The sequence below is a fragment of the Adelges cooleyi genome, unplaced genomic scaffold (genome assembly GCF_023614345.1).
Source record: "Adelges cooleyi isolate 19-005CV unplaced genomic scaffold, UGA_ACOO_1.1 ACOO_flye_CR_arks_rails_tigmint_CR_PRNA_713, whole genome shotgun sequence".
Lineage (NCBI taxonomy): Eukaryota > Metazoa > Arthropoda > Insecta > Hemiptera > Adelgidae > Adelges > Adelges cooleyi.
Genome location: NW_026096419.1, coordinates 117,487 through 141,622, shown reverse-complemented (window position 1 = coordinate 141,622; position 24,136 = coordinate 117,487). Strand labels below are relative to the sequence as shown.

The 24,136-nt window shown below is 36.3% G+C and overlaps 1 protein-coding gene across 1 annotated transcript; it reads right to left on the bottom strand.

Moving 5' to 3' along the window:
* Window positions 1–13,872: 13,872 nt before the first annotated feature.
* On the bottom strand, window positions 13,873–15,030 carry LOC126845209 (uncharacterized). Its single transcript, XM_050583809.1, has 5 exons — window positions 15,015–15,030; window positions 14,657–14,938; window positions 14,438–14,587; window positions 14,028–14,370; window positions 13,873–13,960 (listed from the first exon to the last, which is right to left on the bottom strand). Exons 2-5 carry the CDS (start codon window positions 14,928–14,930, stop codon window positions 13,921–13,923), a joined length of 807 nt encoding a protein of 268 aa, XP_050439766.1. The 5' UTR covers window positions 14,931–14,938; window positions 15,015–15,030; the 3' UTR covers window positions 13,873–13,920.
* Window positions 15,031–24,136: the final 9,106 nt, after the last annotated feature.

Here is a 24,136-nt window from a genome sequence, read left to right as displayed (position 1 = left end):
CTTTCACCGATGTTTTAAGCTGTTATAATTTTTAACGGCCATTTCTTAATAATATTATTTATGGATAATACATATAAAATATTATATTACTTTTAAATTTTGTTTTAACACACTGTTTAGCTGATGTCATAGAATACGATATTTTATTTAATACAAACCTTAAAAGTAAAAATGGTAAGGTTCTATTTAGTGCAATATTTTATCCTTATAACGCATAGAAATCATGCACACACACCTTAAGCTCACAGACCTTGACGCGGTCGCATCGCGACTCCGGTGGTGGGCGAGTGCTAACCACACTCGCCACCGCCGGATGGCGCCCGCGCCCGCTTTTCCCTCCAGTCGTCCGACAGGCCGCGCTCGCCGGATGGACGGGTTGGCCGCAGCCGCCGCCGCCGTCTATCAACACTTTCACTTGGACTTCGACTAAAAACGTCTTCGTGACAATTTTGTTTTGTTTTGTTTTGTATGTTTATTGTGTAAGAATAAACTCGGACTTGCTACCTAGATACTTGGCTAACACTCAATTGACCCTATTCCTGACCTCAGTAGCATCATTTGGCGCAGTCGGTATTTTTTTAGACTGAAAGGGACTTAAGGTAAGTGCAAATTTGAATATTATTTTTTTTTAAAAAATTGTTTTTTTTTAATTTGGCACTCCCTTTAAAGTCTAACGAACTTAGCTTAGCTGGACCTTAAGTTTAGTCTAGGCTCCCACAGTAAGAGAGTTTTTTCTCGAAAAAATTACGATTTTGGGGTATTTTAACGCGAAAAAGCGAAAAATTAATAGGGTTTCTGTATAGAGTGTACCCGAGCGTGGTTTGTGCTAAAAATAGATATTAGGCAAAACCACAAACCCGCTGACCAGCCGCTCTAATCTGCCGGTAATATTTCATTCGGCTAATTGGCTTACGTGGTACCTATCAACATGTCAGGTAAGGCATTGTTGGACTTGACAATAGCCGAGTTGAAAGGCGAGTTGGCGGCGCGGGCTTAGGCACCGAGGGGACAAAACCCGATCTGGTGTTGCGTTTGGAGGCATCCCTCAACGAGGAGGAGGGGGTCGACCCGATGACCATGCGGTTCTATATGACGGACCCGTCATCCCCCCCACTCCAACAGTTTAACATCCCTTCGGTGATTAATGGCCAACCGGAGTCTAACCTGGAGGTATAGGCCGAAGAGGAGGTACCGCCCTCCCGGGCCGACCTGGAATCCGAATCGGAGTGGTCGCTTACCCGGGACCTGTACATGCGTCTATGTGAGGTCATAGACGAGTACATGGGCCGGACCGAAGCGTTGGAAGCTTCGGTGTCGGCCGAGCGGGTCCGGACCGAAGAACTGGAGACCACGGTGACACTCCAGCGGGAGTGTATCGTGCGGCTCGAAGGGAAGCTTGACCAGGCCCGGTCACAGCTCAACGCTCTCGAGGAATCCAGCCGGAAACAGGAGGGAGGAATCGGTAGCACAAACCGAGGTACCATCCCGACCTTACCTCCTCCACGGTCAACTACGGAGGTTTGGACCGGACGAGTCCCGACAAGGCCCGGACAAAATGGCCTAGGGAGTGTCCTGGACAATATGGTCCGAAGAGGTCAAACTTCGATACTGGACCCCCCACCTCCACTTCAGACCTCCATAACGATCTCCGGTACCAATTACCGGCCTTCGGTGGAAAACACCCGGACAACAAAATCTTCCGGTCAGAACCAAATTTTGTCCCGTGAAAGCGCCCATTTCACGGGGGCAAAATCGATGGGGTATGATTTCTCCGGAGAATTTTTCAATTCCTTCGGTAGAAATGATGTGCAGACCACTTTCCCCGGACAAAATGACCGTGAAGACGGGTTAAACGAAGGCCAGACCCATCCAAACTTGGAGTCCACGGGTATTTTCGGAGGCCGAACGGAAGAAAGGACCAGGGAATCGAGAAGGGATAGACATGTCACCTTCCAGGAGACATCCCTTATCTCCCACGAGAGCCTGCAGTTGGCGAGATCTTCCTTGCCGGAGTTTTCCGGAAAAAGGCAAGAAGATCCGGTTGCCTTCATCACTGAGGCTGAAGCGGTCCTTGAGGAAGCGGGCATTCCTCACCATCGATGGGTAAGAGTGTTGTCGCCACAGCTTAAGGCGGAAGCCGGAAACTGGTGGGGCACACTACGGGCGTTGAACCCCGGTTGGACGGAATTCCGGCAAGAATTCCTCCGGCGGTTCGACAACGACACGACCCGGACCCAGATAAGGAGCGACTTCCACGGAGCCCAGCAAGGCTCACGGCAATCCCTTGGGGAGTTTGTGATGTGGAAGTACCAGCTCGCTCGACGCCTCGATCTCCGACTGACTGAGCCGGAGTTGATCGAGGTGATCACGAGCCTAATGCGGAGTGACTGCCGCGTTCAGGCTCGCCTACGGCGTCCACGCACACTGAACGAGCTGAGAGAGCTCGCAAGTGCGCTGGACAGTGAGGACCTGACCCGTCCTACTCCTGCCGTAGAAAATCGTTGGTCCACCGAAGGGAAGTATTCTCGGTGGACAAACAACCGACCGCAACCGGAGAAATCCGAAGAAAAACGGGGCAACCCGGAAGGACACCGGACAAACACCGGATAGGACCGGACAAGCCTGGAGTTTTCGGAGAAAAATGCGGGGTCATTGTGCCGGGAGTGTAATCGCCCCGGACACTGGCGAGCGAATTGCCCGGAGCGGTCAAAGGCCAAGTCGGGAAACGGGCAGAGTTCCGGTCGTTTCATGGGAAACCGACCGGACAAACGACAATAGATTCCCCAAAAACCCGAAGGTGCAAACCCGGCTACAGCATGTCCGACCAGGACTCGCACGTTGTACCGGGTAAGCACCGAAAAAACCGATTTGCGGCCTTAACATCCGGAGAAGTGGAGTTTCCACGGAAGAAAGCGACCGAGGAGGGAAGAGTTTCGGACACACAGGGGTGTGGCATCAATCTTGACCAAGGAGAACAAGGTGCCCATCCCGAGAACAGTATGCCGAACAAATTCCCGGAAGACCCGGAACAAGACCGATTAACAAATCAGTTGTTATCAGTCCCGGCGTTTAACTCAGCCACACTTCCGACGGAGTCAACTCTTTCGAGGATAAATCGGACAAGAGCTAAATCCGATACAGACTCACTGTACGACATACGGTTGAGGGCTGCGGATTTAGGGTCTGATGAAACGGATCCCACTGCGAAAAGCTATACTACCGACGTCAAGTCCGACCAGGACGAACAAGTCGTTCGGCAGTTTCCGCTTGACGGAGTGAGTAGAAAAACTTCACCCACTGCCAAAAGTCTTAATCAATGTTGCAAGTCTGACCAAGACACACAGTCTGCATTGATTATGAAGGCTAATGGACGGGTGAAGTTTCCGCAAAACGGAGTAAAGGGCCATAATACGGGTAAACATAAATTCGGGGCCATAATGGACCGAAGTAACCCGAAAAATATCTCCGTACATGAAATACGTAAGTGGCAGGCCGAAGATCGCGTTATATCCGAGTGCATTCGGAAATTGCAAAGCGATAGCCCAGTATTTCGTCGCCTACACGAGTATTATCACATGCAAGATGGTATACTCCTAAAAGGCCCGGAGACGCTCGGAGACTATGTAACCGTAGTACCGTCCGTAATGGCTGATAATCTTTTGAGGAGATATCACGACCATGAAACGTCCGGATTTCCAAGTTGGAAAGAAACGTACAGAGCACTCTGTAGACGTTTCTATTGGCCCAAAATACGGGAGTCGGTCCGTCGATACGTTGCAAGGTGTGACACATGTGCATGTGCCAACCCCTTCAACCGTAAAACGGAAGAACCCCACAAGGGAGTGATGCAAAGTACCCGACATCTAACCCTCACCGGGCAACACCAAATGAGAACTCGATCTCTCACCGAACAACCGGGGAAACCCGAAAGTTTCAACGAAAAACATCCGGTGTCCGGAGATGTCGGCCGAACGTCCGGTGAAAACCTCGTTCTTTCCGGTGGGGGAGGGAACTCTTTCGGTAAATTCGGGGTGTTACCCTGTAAAAAGGGAGTGCTCCCAAAAACCCGAAAGCGCAAACCCGGTTACAACAAGTCCGACCAGGACACAAACGTTGTACCGGAGAGGCGCCAAAGGATGGCAAACCCGAATAAAACATTCATGGACAGAATGCGGGTAATGAGTTTGGCCGGTTCCGAACACAGCTACAGCCATAGCAGACTTAGAAGTCCCAGCCATAGGACCTCTGGCCAGAACCGCAACCAGCCCAGCAGCCAACGACCCCACAGACATGACCACGGATCCGGACGGTCATTGTCCCGTCTAACGCCGGCTCAGACGCCGTCCGCCCCAACCACGCCTGTCCAGCAATCCACGTTGGCCCAGATGTCGCCTGCGCCGATGACTGCCGTCCAGCACCAACCATTGGCCCAGACGTCACCCATGACACCCACTCGCCGCGGCACGGACTCAGTCACGCCAACCACGCCCGACCAGCAGCCACCGTCAGCCCAGCCATCGCCTGCACCGAGGTCATGGAGGTCACGCCGGCCATCAACGGGTTCCTGGGGGCTACCCCGCTAGTTCTTCCGGATTGAAGCCCGACCTGTCGGACTGGGGGGGGGAGTATGACGCGGTCGCATCGCGACTCCGGTGGTGGGCGAGTGCTAATCACACTCGCCACCGCCGGATGGCGCCCGCGCCCGCTTTTCCCTCCAGTCGTCCGACAGGCCGCGCTCGCCGGATGGACGGGTTGGCCGCAGCCGCCGCCGCCGTCTATCAACACTTTCACTTGGACTTCGACTAAAAACGTCTTCGTGACAATTTTGTTTTGTTTTGTATGTTTATTGTGTAAGAATAAACTCGGACTTGCTACCTAGATACTTGGCTAACACTCAATTGACCCTATTCCTGACCTCAGCAGCATCAACCTGTGAAATTATGTAAATATTATGGTCAGATTTTTTTTTTTTTACAATTCTTACTAACCATAGTGTTATAGAAACGATTAATCCAGACCACACACCCAAGGTTACCGACAAAGTATCTTATATACAACGACAAAAAAATACATGAACACGTAAATCACATATGCATCTTCAGTTTACCGTCATGTGGGTCTACATGTCTCGACATGATATGATATGTTTAAGGTCAAAGAAGGTGGTTTTTAAACTATCCAATTCTAATATAATATTATATCAATAATGCACCCTTTCAAGAGGGTGAAAACTGTGTACACGCAAAAACATATGGCATCTACACTGTACCGTCAGTTGTTCCTAGATGTATCGATAGGATACGCCATGTTTAAAATCAATGCATTGGTTATATTATATATGGACAATGTAATTTTATAAGAGGGTAAAAGTCGTAAATACACAAAAACATATAGCATCTACAGTACACCGTCAGTTGTGTCTACATGCCTCAACAGGAAACGACAGGTTTAAGATCAGAGTAGGCATTTTTAACAGTATTTTAAAGAAATCTCCCTTCCAATAACTAAATGCTACAATTTTAATGTTTCTAACTCCCCACATGGTATATTTAACAATTCGTTTGCACTAGGGATGTTCTATGGTGCTAAAACATTCATCGTTTAGTGTTCGAGCTCTACAGTACAACGTTTAAAAGTGAATCGAAGTTTCCAGTGTCTAGTTTTTTTTTTTTACACTTAAACAAATTACTTTAATTCATACATCATGGCTGGATCGATCGCACCAGTCTACAAGAAGCAGAAGTACATCTACATTCCACCGACTCCGCCAAATGACCTGATTGGATGCAGCTGTTATACATTGGATTTCAACGATCGGAAATTTATACAAATTGGGCTTGATCCGAAAAAATCATTTAGTGTAATGATTCATATCATTACACCGTCGTGGTATGTGAGCATAACAAGTCACTATATGAAAACTATATATACACTAATGGGTGATATACTATCAAGCGTCATGGAGAAGCCTGAAAATACACAGACTACATTTCTCTCAGACACCAATCTTTCATTAACTAAAATGGTTTATAAGGATGAAAATGTGCTGGTTATTGAATCTCAAACTATAAATGGATGTCGCATTCTACTTAACCGTAGAGATTTGGTGAAACTGGCTGAACTAGAATATATTGTTCATGAATGTGTTGAAAAACACTTGGCAATTACAACGGAAAACGTGTATCAACAAATCGAAATGATTATAAAATATTACATGGGCTGTTTCTTCCCAACCAAGGAAACAAGCAGAACAGAGTTGTTAAGATGTATAATGGAGGTATCATGCATTACTATAACTTCAGCAATAGAGCCGATGAACGATGCTAATTATATTAGTGAAATTCAAATATTTGCTGCTGAAGAATTGGCTGACGTCTGGATGAAGAAAATAATTGACCGAAATGACATGCCCAAGGTATTGTACACATTTTTTTTATTTTAAAAATTTTCATATTATTTAATTAATTAATTTAAAATAATTTTTTTTAAAGGCAATCGATGTAAATGATGGTCCAACTCGATACGATTGGCGTGGTGAAGAAGAATCACAATGCTTCTCCTTTTCAACACAAGCATACGACAACTATAAACACACGGAGAAGTCAACATGGGCACCTCGAAAACTTGAATTCTAAGTGTATACTATACTGTTTAAATATGATTTTATTGTAATTTACGTTTCAAATAAAAAGTAAAAAAAAATTTATTTTAAAATACAAATGTTTTTTATTTTTTTTATTTAAAATAATCTCTTAACATATAAGGTATATTACACTACATATAGTTACATGAAATAAGCTCATACAATATAAGGTTAAAAACAATTAAATTAATACAAATTATTAAATATAGTTAAAAAAAACGTTACAATTTTCAAACATCACCTGAAAAAGGGTTATAAGTAATAATTTGATCGTGTAGAATCATACAGTACGCTGAGGTATTTGCAGGAAAAGCTTCTAAAGCTTCAAATTCAATTCTCAAATCTGTTGTGCTAACTTTAAGTTCATCATCCTGGTGTGTAAGATCAATGACTGCCACAGGCATAAACTTTAAAAAATTATTTTTATTAAGAAGTGGAGCAACGCTATCTCGGTCATAGTAAGATTTTTGAAAATCGGTATATGCTTTATAGAAAAGTGAAAATAATCCTTTAGAATAGTCAGCACGAAAATCTTCATATGGATACACTTGTGTATTTAAATACACTTTTAAATTAAACAGATTGCAGTGATCAAAAACGGACATGGATGAATGTCCATTTTTACGGTTAGTTTGAAATCCTACAACAATATATCTTGGTTTTTCTAATTTGTTACATGTACGTACAGACCATGAGTGACGTGCATTTATTGGGAGTGTAGGATATTCAGATAGCTCCCAAGTCCTAAATGGAACCTCAATCGATTTTCGACTATCTAATATTTTCATTAGACCGAGTTTTTCTTTATTGTTAACTTTAATTAACGGCATTTTCCATACAATTTTAGAAAGAATTATTTTTGTTCCAACAAGAGCTGTTTTTTTAGCAGCTTCCTCTTCGAATATCTGTAAAGCGTTCGAATCTGTCGATGCTCTATTCAATATTAATTGATGTGAACAATTCATAATTTTTTTTATAATCTTCACAAAAACCAAATAAATGACTCAGTGGGATAATTTCGGAAAAATAGTCTTCTTGTGCAAATTTTTCATTATCAAATTTCACGCCGTCGAATGCGCTATCTGTTAAAGTATACACGTTTGATTGAGTATACGAACACATCCCTTTAAGAGTAGACGTTATACCTGGATTGCGTACTTTTTGAATTTCAACACCGTTAATTTCATAACGTGCTTCGGAGAACAGGTATGCCAACCCATTGTTTATAAAACGAACCGATCCTGTAGCGTTAGAAGGCTTTTGTAATTTACCTTCAATATAAATATAACTCTCACTTGGAAGAGTATAACTATCTGAATTTTGAACTGCTATACGAATTTCATCGTTGTTTGATAGAGCAGAAGTAGAGAATGGTAAAAACGAGTGAAATTCTTTATCAATAATTTTACATTCATCTACACATCCTGATGACACGTCAAGATAAATATCATCCATAATTAGAGTGCGTTTAACGACCGTAAAAATTTCAAATTAGATTTGCTAAGTTTTTTTTCTGTTAATATTTCTAGATTTCTTAAGGTGTTTACGTTTTGTAGTTGTCTTGGTGCGATTCTGTTGTTTAATAGAATCGTTTAGAGATTGTCGTCCTATTTATATTAGAAAACTTCAAACCCATTTTTTTTATTTTTTTTTATATAAACTGTTTAATGTGTAGTCGAACTGTGATTGGTTCACCTCTAAAATCGATCAAGTCACCGTTCTGATCAGTTAACAATATACGCAAATTTGATATAGATGTGGTAATAAGAGGATAGTAAATGAGATGTCGAGGTACTTCTATTATCTTATAACCTGCAGCAACTGTGGGATAGAATTGATGAATAATATGGCTTTAAGTTCCATTATCGAATGAAGATGCTATTAGGGTACACTGTACATTTATACAGTTTACTTTTGTAATGTTAACAATACACTGAGACTCATGTTTCTCATCGGGCTTATATATTATCCCAGTATCAAAACCTAATAAGCTACCTATGCTATCGACCATAGAAAAATCAATTTCAAAGTAACAGTGTTAGCTTTTAATTCAAAATATGTAACTATATCGGATAATAGTGGTTTAATGGTTGCTTCTAGACTCACTATTTCATAAGAACCTGTAGGTATGGTTATTAACTGTATGTTAGTAACTGTATCAAGGGCGTTATCACGTACTACACCAATACGGTTACATCCAGGTTTGATGTTTGGTATAGAGTTGTTTGTTTGAAGGCTTAAAAGACCTAATTCTAAACTATTAACAACTACTATAGGAGGAAAAAATTCACATGTTAATTCAGAAGAATTACTGTTAAGTGTTAAAGTTGTCATGCTTCCGATAAAAATTTTAAACACAAGTGTCCACAGTTATATGTATTATATCGTTGGTGTTTTTCACAATAATAAATAATTTTACAACTTTTTAAATATTTCTGAACTTCAAGCGGGAGTTCTAAGCCAAAGCTATCGTAGTAATAAGCGTGGTTAAAGTTCTTCTTAAGAGCCACCCAGTGGGTACCTGCGTCAACCGAGAGAGATAAATTAATAACAAAAGCTTCTTGGCTTCTTGTATGAACAGGCAACGTGTCTCTACAACAGGTTCCCCTGTAATGGGGTATTTTTAAAAGACGTGCACATTTATTAATTTCAAAATCAAATAATGCACGTTTGGGTAGCTCTGATATTAGTTTTTTGAATTACTTCCTCGTCTAGTACTTTTAGGTTTTTTTATTCCTGCCCCTGATGATTTAGGTGCTAGAAATAATCCTTTTCCTAACTTATATTTTCCTTGTCCATAAGGTGTTAAAAACAATCCTTTTCCCAACTTTACAGTTGTATTTTTAGAAGCCCTTAAATCATTAATAGTTTTAACAATATTATTAGCCCCGGAAGCTAAAGATCCAACTGCAGTTAAACCAGCTATCAGAGGTAAAATGGGTAAAAACCCTCCAGATTTAGGAATAGCTATTATTCTAGGTACTGATTTATTTTTTTTATTTTTACCCATAACCTTTTTAGCTGCTACTATAGCGATTTTAGCCAATTTAACCATGTTTTTCTCTGTACTCTTTTTAACAGCTTTTTTTGCTGCGGATACAGCTTTTTTATAATAAATCCCCATGCCTAACTTCCGTTTAGCTTTTATAGCAGTAGTTACTAACCAAGAAGCGGCTTTTTCTTTAAGTCCAACGTCTTTAGATTTAACTAACTCCCAAGCATTATCTTCTAATAATCTATCAGCCTTGTGCCTATCATTCAGAGAGTTACTATTATTGTATGCAATATCATGTTCTCGACAGAGTTCATCTAATTTATTCACACCTCTATCACCCCGTGCAAGCCTTTCTTTTAATTTAGTCCCAGGACCTGCGAATCTAATAAAAAAAAATATATATTTATTAGTTTTAATCATTATTTTTATGGTTAATTTTTTTTCAATTACTTTTATCCGGGCAAATGTAATTCAAATGGAAGATTATTTATAGCAGTGTTTAGTATACCACCACCTTTGTTGTTGTTCTTTCGACGTATAGACATCATATGAGCCATTACGTTTTTAACCAGATATATTTATACCGTTATGATTTTTTTACCGCAAACTATTAAACTTTCAGTTTTAAACGCAGATCCTCCGGAGATGTATCAGACTAAGTCTAAAAATGGATATTTATTACCAAATTCCGTACGCGCTTTAATTTTAGCCCCTTTTGGAGGGGGTAAAACCAACTGCGTATACTCTTTACTTACTAACATTAATGGGATTAAGTTTCAAAACATTTATTTATACTCGAAAACTGTAGATCAGCCAAAATATAAAATGTTAAAGGATATTATATCCGGTATTGATGGCATGAATATGTTTACTTTTAAGGAAAGCGATACTGTAATTCCACCTGAGAAAGCTTTACCTGAAAGCACATTTATTTTTGATGACGTTTTAACAGAAAGTCAAGGTGTTATACGTGCTTATTTTGCTCGCGGTAGACATAATAAGTTGGATTTATTATATTGTGCACAAAGTTATTCATATTTAGATAAAAGAATTCTTCGTGATAATGCAAATTTTCTTGTGGTATTCAAAATGGATCAGACCAACTTAAAACATATTTACAATGATCATGTAGCTACCGATATGTCATATAATCAATTTAACGAGTTTTGTACAACTTGTTGGAATCGTGAAAAATATAATTTTATAGTTATTAGCAAAGACGATGAGAGAGATAACGGACGGTATAGGCTCAATTTCGATACGTTTGTTACTATATAGAGTACAACTCGTATAACTATTTATTAATTTATCGATCAAACATGGCAGAGGAAAGTTACACTTTATTAAAAGAGTTAATACAGGCTAGAGAAAATATTAAACAAAAATTTAAAGATCTTAAACAAAATAATGCTAGAACCGATCATGTTATAAGGCAAAACCTAAATCCTATAATTGAACCTCTGCAAAAACTAACGGATATAAAATTAACTAAAATTAAATCAAAAGAAAACATAGTAAATGAATCTATGCAAGCAGGTACAGAAGTGACCTCATCGACACAAGATCAAAACCCTGATGCGATAGACATGGAAGACTTTATTAACGAACGCATAAGAACATGGTTAGAATCTAGTAACTCGGATAAACTTTATGGGCCTGTACAACATAAAAATGGTAAAACTACTCTCGGAGTCTGTGCGTTAGTGTTTGAGGCTAAAGAAGAATCAGTTTATTTAGATAAAATATCATACCCCTTAACCACAGGTGTTTTGGAGTTATTTTTTTCAAAAAACCCTATGAACTATACTGAGACAGATTTAGGGAACTATAAAAGTATGTTAATAAAATCAAGTGTTTATCTGAATAAAAACCAAACACAAATTCGCAAAGGAGGAAAAAAATATAATCTCATTGTTGGTTTATTCGCCAAAGGTGAATATCTTACTTTAACGCTAAGAAAAAACGTTAAGAAAGAACTAATTTTTTGGAAAAATCCAAACGATTTGTGTGAACGTTTAAAATTACTATTAGCTTCACAAACAGCAGGTAATACAGGTGTTTCGAATGAAATCACATTAATTTGGCAAGAGCTACTCCAGTCTATACTAATTAAACGAATTCCCGATGTCTAAACGGGAAATTGCTAACGAACTACACAGGCCTGCAAGAAGAAATTATTTTAGAAGGAAGGTTGTATTATATGGAAAAAATTATTTGTTTTAAGCAGATTTATGTGAAATGGTACACTATGCGAACGTTAATAAGGGGTATAAATATTTACTCACAGTATTAGATTGTTATACTAAATACACATACACAGCACCTTTAAAATCTAAAACCAGTAAAAAAGTTACATTAGCAATGACTAAAATATTTAATATTCAATGTCCTAAACTCCTTCAGGTGGACAGAGGCTCAGAATTTTACTCAAAATCATTTGATAAATTAATTGAAAAATATAAAGTAAAACGATATTCTACCTTTTCAGCTTTGAAAGCCAGCATCGTCGAAAGATTTAATAGAACGCTCAAAAATCTTATGTATAGAGAGTTCACAGCTAGGGGTTCATATAACTGGTTAGATATTCTACCATTAATAACCGAAAAATATAATCATACTATACACAGATCTATAGGATTAACACCTGCACAAGCTAATGCAAACCCTTCACTAGTTAAATTACGCGAACGTGTGATTCCATATAAAAAAAATCAGATTTAAAATTGGTGATAACGTCAGAATATCAATTTATAAAAGTTTCTTCCATAAAAAATACCTTCCGAATTGGTCTACTGAGGTGTTTTGTATTACTAAAGTCAACAAAACAGATCCCCCCACTTATTTACTTAAAGATTATAAAAATAATCCTATATCGGGTTGTTTCTACACCGAAGAATTGTCCAAAACCAACTATCCACATGACTACTTAGTGGAAAAAGTTGTTCGAACTAGAGGATCTAAATTGTATGTTAAATGGTTAGGATTTCCATTGACCGAAAATAGTTGGATAAATAGGGCTGATATAAAGCAACCATAGCCAGTCATACGTTGACTATGAACGTGTTTGGAGAGACTGCTAATACATTTATAAACAATGTAATTTCATCGCTTGACGGTAATAGCAAACTTATAAAAATAACGATAATAAAATTTCAAGTATTACAAAACAGTTGTATGACATACAGAAAACAACATCAGATAACCTTGAAAAAATTAAATCTATAGAAACTACTATAGAAAAAATCAATGATAATAATGAAATTTTTAAGTATACAACTGATAAAACAATCGTAGAAATTCTTAATAGTATTCAAGACCAAAACGATGTTCGAAAATTAGATGAACATATATTAAGCCGTTTAAGTTCTTTAGAAGTGTTTCTCGCAGATAAATCAGGATTTAAGAAGCCGGCAAATTAGTTGTTTTATTTTTTCATAATGACTTCTGCTATTTTGGATATGGAATGTATTATGTCACCAGACTCTAATTATTTAATAAAAGAATTATCTGTAATTGCAACTGACACATGGAATACACAACATTGGATATTTAAGTACAACTTTACACAAACTTCAAACAAAAACACTCGAAACGTTAACAAGTGGCTAGCTAGAAACCATCACTCAATGACACCTCAATACGGAGACGTTGAAGCAGAAGATATATCGAGAATTTTAAATTCTTTAACATTTACAATCATCTATGTCAAAGGGCTCCAGAAAAAAGTTATTTTACATCAGTTTATACCACATATCCAAATAATTAACCTTGAAGACATCGGATGCCCTCGCTTATCGGAACTAACCACTGAAGAATCATATCCTTCATGTTTATTTCATATGAATTTAAACCCTAAACACTGTACTTTTTATAAAATGTTTGCATTACGAAATTGGTTTGTAAACATCTCATAACCTAGTATATTATAATGTATTTTAATTTAACTTTATTTTTAATAAAAAAAAATTTATTTATTATAATTTAGTAGTTTATTTTTTTATTTATATTACGAATATAACATACATGTAAAGATATTATTTATATATATATATTTATTATCATAAATTTGAACATTGTTATTGTTATAAAGTGGAAAAAAAAAGGGGAAGGGAATATTAATAAATTTTATTTACATATTCTCACTACAACAATCAGAAGTGGGAGAGATCATTTGCACAAAACTGAAGTGTATAGAGAATATATATAACAAAACAAAAAATAAATAAAAGGGTGAAAAAAAAAAAAAATAACAAAATCTATAAACGTAATAATAAATTGGAAATTATAGTTCTTCTTCTTCTTCTTCTTCTTCAGCCATCTCCCTATGTTTAAATAAATTGCTTATATTAGTAAATTTTGTTATAACAAACTAATGATTTTATAACTTACATTAGTTTATAATGTCCATAAGGTAAAGTATGTATACGGTCAGGTAATACAACTCTCTTGTTGTCATGTCGATTTAACACTAGCTTGAGGGTTGAAATGGTTTTAATATTATGTTTATAAGAACGGAATGAGTTCATCGTACGGTATGGATTGAATGCAGCAGGATCTTTTCCATTGATACCTTGGAATAAACAATCCATATGATCCTCAAATGTCATGTGGTTCTTTATTACATGGTAAGCAACGCCCTTAGCTTTAATATGCTCATGTCCAACCTGTATATAACCATACGATTTTGGTTTTAGAGCCACTTGTTCTGAGATTATTTCACCTCCAGTCTCATCTAAAACATATTAGAATTATTATCTATATACAATTAAAAAAAGAAACTATTATATTGTATAACTAACCTGTGAAAGTTCCGGGAACTTTTTTTCTCTCAATTCTATAACACGGATGAGATGGCGGGAAATTAGATGTATCCAATTTTTCCAGAAAACCTGGTTTGGTTAGCATATCATGGTGAAAGTCATCTGTCTTAATTAAATACATTAGAGAATCTGAAAATATTAATAATAAATTTATATAATAGTTCTTCAATAAAAAAAAAATAATAATAATAGTATTACCTGTATCCATGTATAACAGTTCTATGTCACATCCATAGTATTTTTTCATTACATTGTAATGAAAATTATACATTAAAGTCTTGGAGATTTCCAAGACAGTAAATCCTACATAAATAGGTTTATCAAAAGTTAAAACTGCCTTGTGGAGGTGTACCGCATACAAGTTTTCATTGTATTGCGTTATACCCTTAAATGTAGGCTTGTTTATCAGTTTTTGAAAAGCTACAGGATTGCAAACAAGAGACATCTTCATGCGATTGCGCACATTCTCCATGGTTTTACCTATTAAAATAATTAAGATGATATTATTTTTTAAAAAAATTATTTTTTTTAAATATATTTATATATACACATATACCAAAAACTGCGTTGTTCATAAGTTTAAAGAAGTCCTTTTGGAAATCATCGGTTGCTTTTTTCCTCATTTCCGTATTGAGTGAAATATAGCTAGCTAACCAAGGGCTTTGGTCAAATTGAAGTACCCTATGCACCTTTTTTAAAACAAGACCCTCCTCCTTTTTAATTTATTTTATTATTATTATTATTTTTTTTTTATGTAATATAATTATTATAATTCACCTGTAAAACTGTTCTATAGGCGGTAGACACTGTTCTTCCAATTTTTCCCATGAGTCAGTATAATCGTAACAGTAAACACCTTTACGAGTAACCATATCCAAATCATCTTCACCATATGCATTTATCACAGAACGGAACTTTGTCTTATCGGATCGAGCAAGTTTATTGGCTAATTTTTCCAAACTACTAGCCATAAAACGATAACTATCCAGAAAACGTATGGAAAACCTATTCGAAATATATTTTGAAAAAGATATAAATTTTTCTTCACTATTCGGAATAACGTTTATTGTATGCGGATCGTGCCCTAATTCGTTTATTAATATATGACTATCATAACTTGGGAGATTATGCATTATGCAACTTACGAACTTTGAAGTTTGATCTTTAAGTTACACCTATTATAGACAGTCTGTCTATATCTACCGCTTAAATGGTGATCACGTACCGGATTATTTGTTAATGAAAATTTACATTTACAAAGAGGACATTTACCACCGTTCACGATAGACTTATGGTTACTTTCGTTCTGTGATGTCATACATATAGGAGTGTTGATTTATAAAAGCTGTTCAATTTTACGTGCCACATCAGTAATGCTCTGTATAAAATGCTTTGGTACATCGTTAGCCTCAGAATTTGCATTACCTCTGAATACAACCGGGGATTGTGGTATGCCGAATTGATCCAATAGCTCTGTTGGTACATCCTCGCTAGCTTTAACTAAATAACAATAACTCATGGGAACATGTTCTTGAGTGACAGTTGTTTTCCCAAAATGGTTATCCCCTACAGGTTTCTTCAACAAACACTCGAAATCTGCGTAAATAACAAAATCGAGTTTTTGTGTGTTACCCCAGTTCTCAAACTGCATGTACGTATTTGGCGGTGGTAGAATTGGAGTTACTGACTCGTTCTTGACGCATATTCGTTTATGATCTTCAAGTCTAGCTTCTTTATCAATTTTACCCGGTTCATCGATGTACACCTTAAAACAGCGTCTGCAGATGGCTTTTTCCTTGGTGTTTTTAGACAATTGACATCCAATCAATCTTGCAAGATTCTTGATGTAACAGTAGTGATATACTCCCTCTCCGTTGCTGAAATATAATAAATCGTAATGATCGGGTAGTTCACGGTCACACACCTTGTACGGGATAATAATGAATTCGTTTTTTTCTGCTTTTTGAGACGTCTGGCCGTTGTTATTCTTAGATTTATTTTTATACGTTAAACTCCCCTTCTTGAAGCCGTACACGTAAATCGATACCCCTGGATTATTTTTTTCAAAATGTTTCACCTCAGATAATGGCATGGGGATTGTAATTCCCGAAAATTGTGTCTGCTTGGTACATTCTGATAATGTGTGATACGGCTGGGGTTTGGTGCAGTAACGTCCTTAGCCATAATGCTGTATTTGAAGCACATATTGTCATTATTTTGTACGTTTATTGTTGCCTTACGATTTTCAATTGTTTCCGGAAGCGGTATAAAAGCTGAACCTCCAAGGGGTGTATATTTAAATATATCGAGTAGCACACCGTCAATTTTCTCTAAAGAAAACCCGAAATTAACTTAGCAAAATCCTCGTCTATTGCTGATTCAATGTTTGTGTCTTGGAATAGAGTTCTTGCTGATGTCTTGAATGCTCTATTTTCCAAAACTTCTGTAGAAGGAATTTTATACGTCGATTCTAGTTTTAATGTATACTTCACCGCATTTTCGGCTACAAGTGTTCTTAATAATTCGAATAGTTGCGGTTTGGTATCAGCCAGGAAAGAGTCATAATCAGCTAACTGATTAAAATTTCTTCTGTAGAAAGTTTTACAAAGCCCGTTGAATCCACTGTTAGTTAAAACAAATCCATCTACTTGAGTAGCAGCTAGTCGATGACGTTTCAATCGGGTGTTAGATTGGTTGATGTTGTCTCTTTGTCGTTTACCTACACCTAATAATAAAATAATATTCCCTACTTAATATAATACGTTTACTATAATTTTTTAATCAACTTAAATAAAAACTAAAAAAATATCAGGCGTGGAAGATAGGCAATTTTTATGTAAATATTTTATCGTTTAAAAATAATTTCAGTTAAAATAAAAAACGATCGTAGGCGGTGATCGATTTTTATATAAATAGTTTATCGTTTAAAATTTGTAAATCACTTTGCAGAGTTCTATTTAATTAATATGAGAAATATTTATACATTTAATCGTAAAACAAATTAAAATAATGGTTTTACTAATAATTTAACCAAGTTGTAATAATATCTATTTAAACGATTAGATTTATATTTCTAATATATTATTAACTAAATTTTAATCTAACCATATCCTATCGTTTCACTTGTAAAAAACTATATTATTGACTAACCTGATCCACTTGCCGAGTTTGATTGTATATGTTCGGGAGTCTGTATGCAGTCCAGTAAATTTGCTGATGTTGTTGGAATATTATCATACGCTTGAATACATAATTCATCACCTTCACTATCGAAGAAGCTTTCATGTGATGTGTCCCTTTGTCCTAAAAAAAAAAAAATTTACTTAATAATATTTACTATTTTACAAAAAAAAAATGTTTATACTAACCTAATTTCTGGATGTTGGATGTGTGTTGTATAACGCTAGTACGTTGCTGTAAACACTCGTGTCTTCCATCCTGACCAGCTTCGGCTGTATGAAAATATATATTTATTTAATTAAATCACTAAATTTTTTTAAATTAAAAAAAATGCATCTTATTTTAAATAATTCACATACCATGCTTCCTTTTGCAGTGTCGAGTAAGATTGATTTTAGTTTCGCAATCATATTCACATTCACCGCAGTAAAATCGAACACCATCATGAGTTTTAAGATGACGGTTTAAATTATGCTTTAAAGAGTACACCTTTTTACAAATATTACATTGATACATGATTAAAAATTGAATATGATCAATATAATATTAATAATATAATAATAATTGATTAATAATAATATATTATGTTAAATGCGTAAAAAAAAATGAATTGCGTTATACAGTTAGTAAGCAATATCTTATATAAGCGTTAATATATTGTATGCGTTAGTATGTTAAATTTATGCGAAAGCGAAAATATATTTAAAATTAGCAATAATAATAATATTAATATGATAATTTGTTTTTAAAAAAACACAAAACCGATAATATTAAAATTAAACACTGAAAAATAAATGTAATATTTTAACGGAGTGAAAACTAAGATGCACTTGTTAACGTTTTCGCTGTAGAACCAAATCTAACGTTGTTAGAAATATTGGTTCACTAGCATGGTCTAAGATTAAATCATAACCTCCCTCCAACAAGCAAAGTAATCATCCCTCCCAACTCGTTGGAAGGGATGATATTTCGTTTCAGATTGCATCTACTAGCAACTGGTCTGAACCTGATTTTGTTTGAGTGCGTTATAAGATTCTATGGAAAGACCTTTCGTTGACCGAAACGAAATTTATGTATATATTTTTACACGTAAATACTATTTTAAAATGACCATACGCATCGCCACATGGGGAGGTTTTTATAAGCAAACAACCCAAATTCTTCGGTAACATGGTTACACGGTAAATTTACGATTTATATTTATAAAGAAAATAACGGGGTTGACCTTTTCTGACGATATATTACACACCCTGACTTGACCGAAACGAATTTTATGTATATATTTTTTTACATAGTATACATTATTTTAAAATGGCCTTACACGTCGCCACATGGGGGGAGGGTGTTCTTTACGTGACCAAACCAAATTCTTCAGTTTTACATCATGTATAACCTAACCTAACGGTAAATTTACTATCTACATTTATAAAGAAAACTTCTCGGGTACATACACAATATTTTTTTTTAATCTATATATCCTGGAAAATAATTAGATACGTAAATCAACATTTACTGTTAACCATTTCAGTGAACAACCCGTGTATTCTTTTTAACTTAAAATATTAGCAAATTAACTATGTCAAGTCTATCAGAAATTTATAAAAGAAACGATATGTTTACCTCACGTTATGTTTTTGAACGTATATCTCAATATCTTCTAAAATACGGGGTTGATCATATACGACGATATTCAAGTGCGTTTACCGAATGGAATGCCGCGTATTGTTGTAAACGTTTCAACAGTTGCGATTATATATGCAATGAACGCCCGTGTTGGAGTACTTTTGTAGGCATAGAAAGACAACCTGAATTTGGGGTAAGATCATATGCCATCAACGATATTAATGGATTTTTCGCATTTATGCGTTTAATGCATTGTAAATAATGCAGACGTCCACTGTACCGATGGCTCACACTCGATAGATCAATCGCCAGGAATTGGAGCCTGCTTACATTAGACAAGTTCGTAAATTACGTTGATCTACCTATTGAATATGTTAACTTGTAATTTTTTTTTACTAAAATTAGATTTAAGAAACCAGAGTTATTTAATGTAATTTTTTTTATTAATATTAGATTTTAAGGGGTATGATTGTGACTTAAATAGTTTACCTAAAAGAAATTTTTTTTTAAAAAAACAATAAATCCTCATTTTTTTTTTTTAGTTAACTATGTATTTAATTTAATTGAATTTATTAAATTTATTTAAACTAAATTACCATGACTCGTCTATGAACTAAATATCTATCCTTATTATTTTAAAAAAAATATCGTTATGCTTATGAATAGTTTAGGTTAGGTTAGGTTAGGTTAGGTTGAATATTAAAAAAAATTAGCTGTTAAAAATAATAATACAAAAATTGATAAAAATAATTTTCTTTGAATATAATGCATTAAATTTGCAGTTTAGGTTAGGTTAGGTTAGGCTAAATATTATAAAAATAATTAGCTGTTAAAAATAATAATATAAAAATTGATATAATTTGATAAAAATAATAAAGATTTTTTTTCTTTAAATATAATACATTAAAATTTGCCGATTGGGTTAGGTTAGGTAAGGATAGGGTCAACGAGGCGGAGTTAATTGTTACACCGTCATCCATTCATCCCCGCGGCGGCCGACGGCCATTCTCCGGGCGGCGGCCGAGACACCTACAAGAAGACGTGAGGCGAGGTACAAGACAGCTGTGAATTATCCGATCGCAACCTGCGTAATCCCCAATTACCCCATTGTTCCAGTACATACATTCCCCTTCTACTAGCTGCTGCTCTCGTCTGTTCGAAAAATGCTATTGATTTACTATCACTCAACGATTAATGTTTTTTTTAAAAATTTAAAAAGTGACCTACTAAAACGAAAAATACAATTACGAAAATATCATACGATGGACTATGTAGTGATCAGGGCTAAGTGCGACAATACTAATAAGTTAAACGGTAGAACATTTGTTTGACATCGAATTTATTTTGTGTTTTCCCGTTGAATTTTAATTATAATTTATTTATATTTTCAATCGAACTATTATTTTTAAGTGTTTTGTTCTACTCGAAAATATATTCTCCAGTCCGCGTGATTTTCTATTTGTCAATTATTTTATTGTAAACCTTGTGTCCATTCAACAAAGTTTGTGTAATGGATTCGCTGATCGCCGTCCCATACCTATACTTTGTCGGGGTCCAAACTTTGATCACTCCCGGTTGTTGCTGGGGTTCAGGTGGCTTTTCTTCGATTTTCTTAGGCCTTCGTCGTATTTTGCATTCGACGATACACCTTTTTGAATCCACCCCTTTCGATGTACTAGCATTCGTTTCCTGATTCGATATCCACCGTTCGGGTAATTGTTCTTTAGAAGGTGACACTAAATTCTTGAAGGCCGCGAAAAAATGTTTAAATAAATCGGAATCTTTTTCTGGATTTACCAACTGCGGTTTGGGCTGCACACTACTTGCTACAGCCTGTGAATATCGGGAAAAACTATTTGAATATTTACTTAAAACTATTACGCCATAGCACTAAAAAACTTACACTTCGATCCAGAGATTTACATGATAAATGCCGTGTAACTTGGAGATTTTTCGTTCCCAATAACCTTTTAACACAAAACATGATTTAAGAGTGTTCAAACATTCAGAGTGAATTTAATGATAATTTGTTTGTTTAAATGTAAGGCGAAAACACTTTAAAACCCAAACTATGGCAACTCAATGAGGCAGCAGTACGTTGTAAAACATCAAAATAGATTGTGATATTTTATATGTGTTGCAATCTCTAAAAATCATTACACTCGTTCTCATATTAAGAGTCATGACTATTGATTAACGCGTCCTAGAAAACCTAGCTGAATGAAATACTTTTTCTTCTTTACACAATAAAACTGTAATAAATATATGTATCGGTATTAACCATATTAATCGAGTTAAATGGATTTAACTATAACAGATAAATTTAACTACGAATATGAACCGTTTTTTAATTCCGTAAAACAGTTTATAATTTTTTTATTTCTGTAAATAATTTTAAACAGCATGACCGTATGAGTATTATGAGTACAACGATCTGGCGCCAAAACGTTATAATATATTTTAATACAGCGCATAAAGGTAGGTAAATGTAACATTCCAAAAAATATTAAAAGGGTCAAAATGTCCATGATTCAGAAATCATTAAAAATATAATTAATGTGACGATATTATAGTAATGTGTTACGAAGCAATAACAAAATATTTAAACCATCTTCCGCGACGTCAAAATCAATTATTTTTAATTTTGTAAAATCTAAAATACCGAACTGGGACACATTAGATAAATACGATGACATTTTGGAAAACAAAATATCTGGTTACTATAGCACTTTAAATAAAAAATGGATATCTACAAATCGAACGTTAAACGTTTACAAATAATATAATGAAAATTGTATAGGTTTAAATTTTAATATTAGTTTACCACTAAATGAACACTATTGTAACTCGTCAACTTCAACAATTTCTGTATCTATTTTTACCTCATTAGGCAACATATTTAAAGTAAAAAATGTTTGTCCACTTAAATTCGTAATTTGTCCCACTGTACGCCGATACCGGCGTATCCCACTTTAAATCATTTAAGTTCATTTTGTAAGTAAGTTTGGATTTTGAATAAGGAATACTGCCAAATAAATTTAAGTCATTTTCTCTACTTGTAATGCCCTTTAAGCAGTAGGTGTTGGCACAGGATTACCACAGAGTCCACCAAACTTCATAGAACAAAATAGCAATTGCGTTAAATATACAACGTAAAATCATTTACAATTTTTTTTTTTTAGATTGTACAACTTTCGTTATTGGTTTGATTACAACGAGGGAGAGAAGGCAGTGTTGCACGCGGCTCCAACACGTCAGATACGGGGAGCGAGAGGCGGTAGTAATGGGAATAGGGCGTTTGGAAATCAGTCGATTGAGGACCAAATCAAGAACACTGAGGATTCAGGATCAGAACGCGATGAAGAAGAGAATTCACAAGATGAGGATGATAACCAGACGTCCCAATCTGATGAAGATGAAGGGGCGTGTGGAGGAAATGAAGAAGGAAATGAGAGAGAAGAAGAAAGGAGGAGAAGGGAAGAGGAAGAGAAAAGAGATGCGGAGGAGAATGATCTTAACGACCTGGTGGGACTGATAACGAAGCAGAAAGAGCAGTCGTATGAATTTAAATTCTCGAAGAAATACAAGGACCATCTGAGACCTAATGTGATGGAAAAGAAGCTAGCATATCTGGTAGCTTTTGAGCACGGATATGTGAAGAGTGAAAGCAAATCATCAATAATTTTTAAGAAAACGAAAGGATCAGTACTCACCTCATCATATTTCGAGATCGTCACGGCTGATGGGACCTCGCTGTTGCTAGCTACGGGTAAGGCGTTATGAGGGCCTGGCATGCAGATTGTCCTGAATTGCAGACAGCATTCGTCAGCATGGTGGGCACGATAATGGATGCGAAAACAAAAGACGGAAGAGAACGGGAGCGACTCCTTAGAGGAAGAGTGACATAATAGCGTAATAATTGTAAATAATTGTATAAAACCGGTCATGTAAATGTAAATGTGAGCCTCCCCCCGCCCGCAGGGGTAAAGGGGATTTTCTTGCGAAAACAGTATTTATATATGTACATATGTGAATAAACGACGGCTAATGAGGGGAAGTCATGTGGAAAACAGTTCCCCCTTGACGCGGTCGCATCGCGACTCCGGTGGTGGCCGAGTGTTAATGACACTCGCCACTGCCGGATGGCGCCCGTGCCGCTTTCCTTCTAGTCGTCCGACAGGCCGCGCTCGCCGCACGGACGGGTTGGCTGCCGCCGCGACCGCCGCCGCCGCAGCTGAACCGGACACTTCCATTGGATCACCGGACGGAGCTTTTATTTTATATATCACTGTATTTATATTTCACGAATAATATAATCATCCGTGATACTTTACTCTCGTGTTACTCATATATAATTTAACTACCCCAAATCGCTCATCACGAATAACAACACCCTCATTGGTTCTATATTTAAAAAAAAAAAACGCCTCAGTGTCATGAAGATCACGATCCAGAAGTCCACTTATACGAGACAATTCCAGTTACTATTTATGTAAAGATAAAGTAACAAAATGGTATAAAGAAAGTTGTACTCCTAGTAATAGTCGTACATGTCGACGTAATATAGTGTTACATTTACCCGGCGTAAAAAGAGTGGCACGAGACGCAAAATCTATTATTGATTGTTGGAAGCTATTTTTTCCGGAAATGGTCATTGATGAAATAGTGAAATGCATTAATATATATTTGACTAAGGGAGGAAGTCCTATGGGAGGATGACATTGCAAAAAGTGCAGCGTAGAGCGCTGTTAGGCATTACCACTGCCTATAGAACAGTGTCCAATCCGGCTCTACAGGTTGTAGCAGGAACCTTACCGCTAGACCTGATGGCAAATTATATGACTGTGGTTGCAACGGGCAGGCATTTGGATGTTG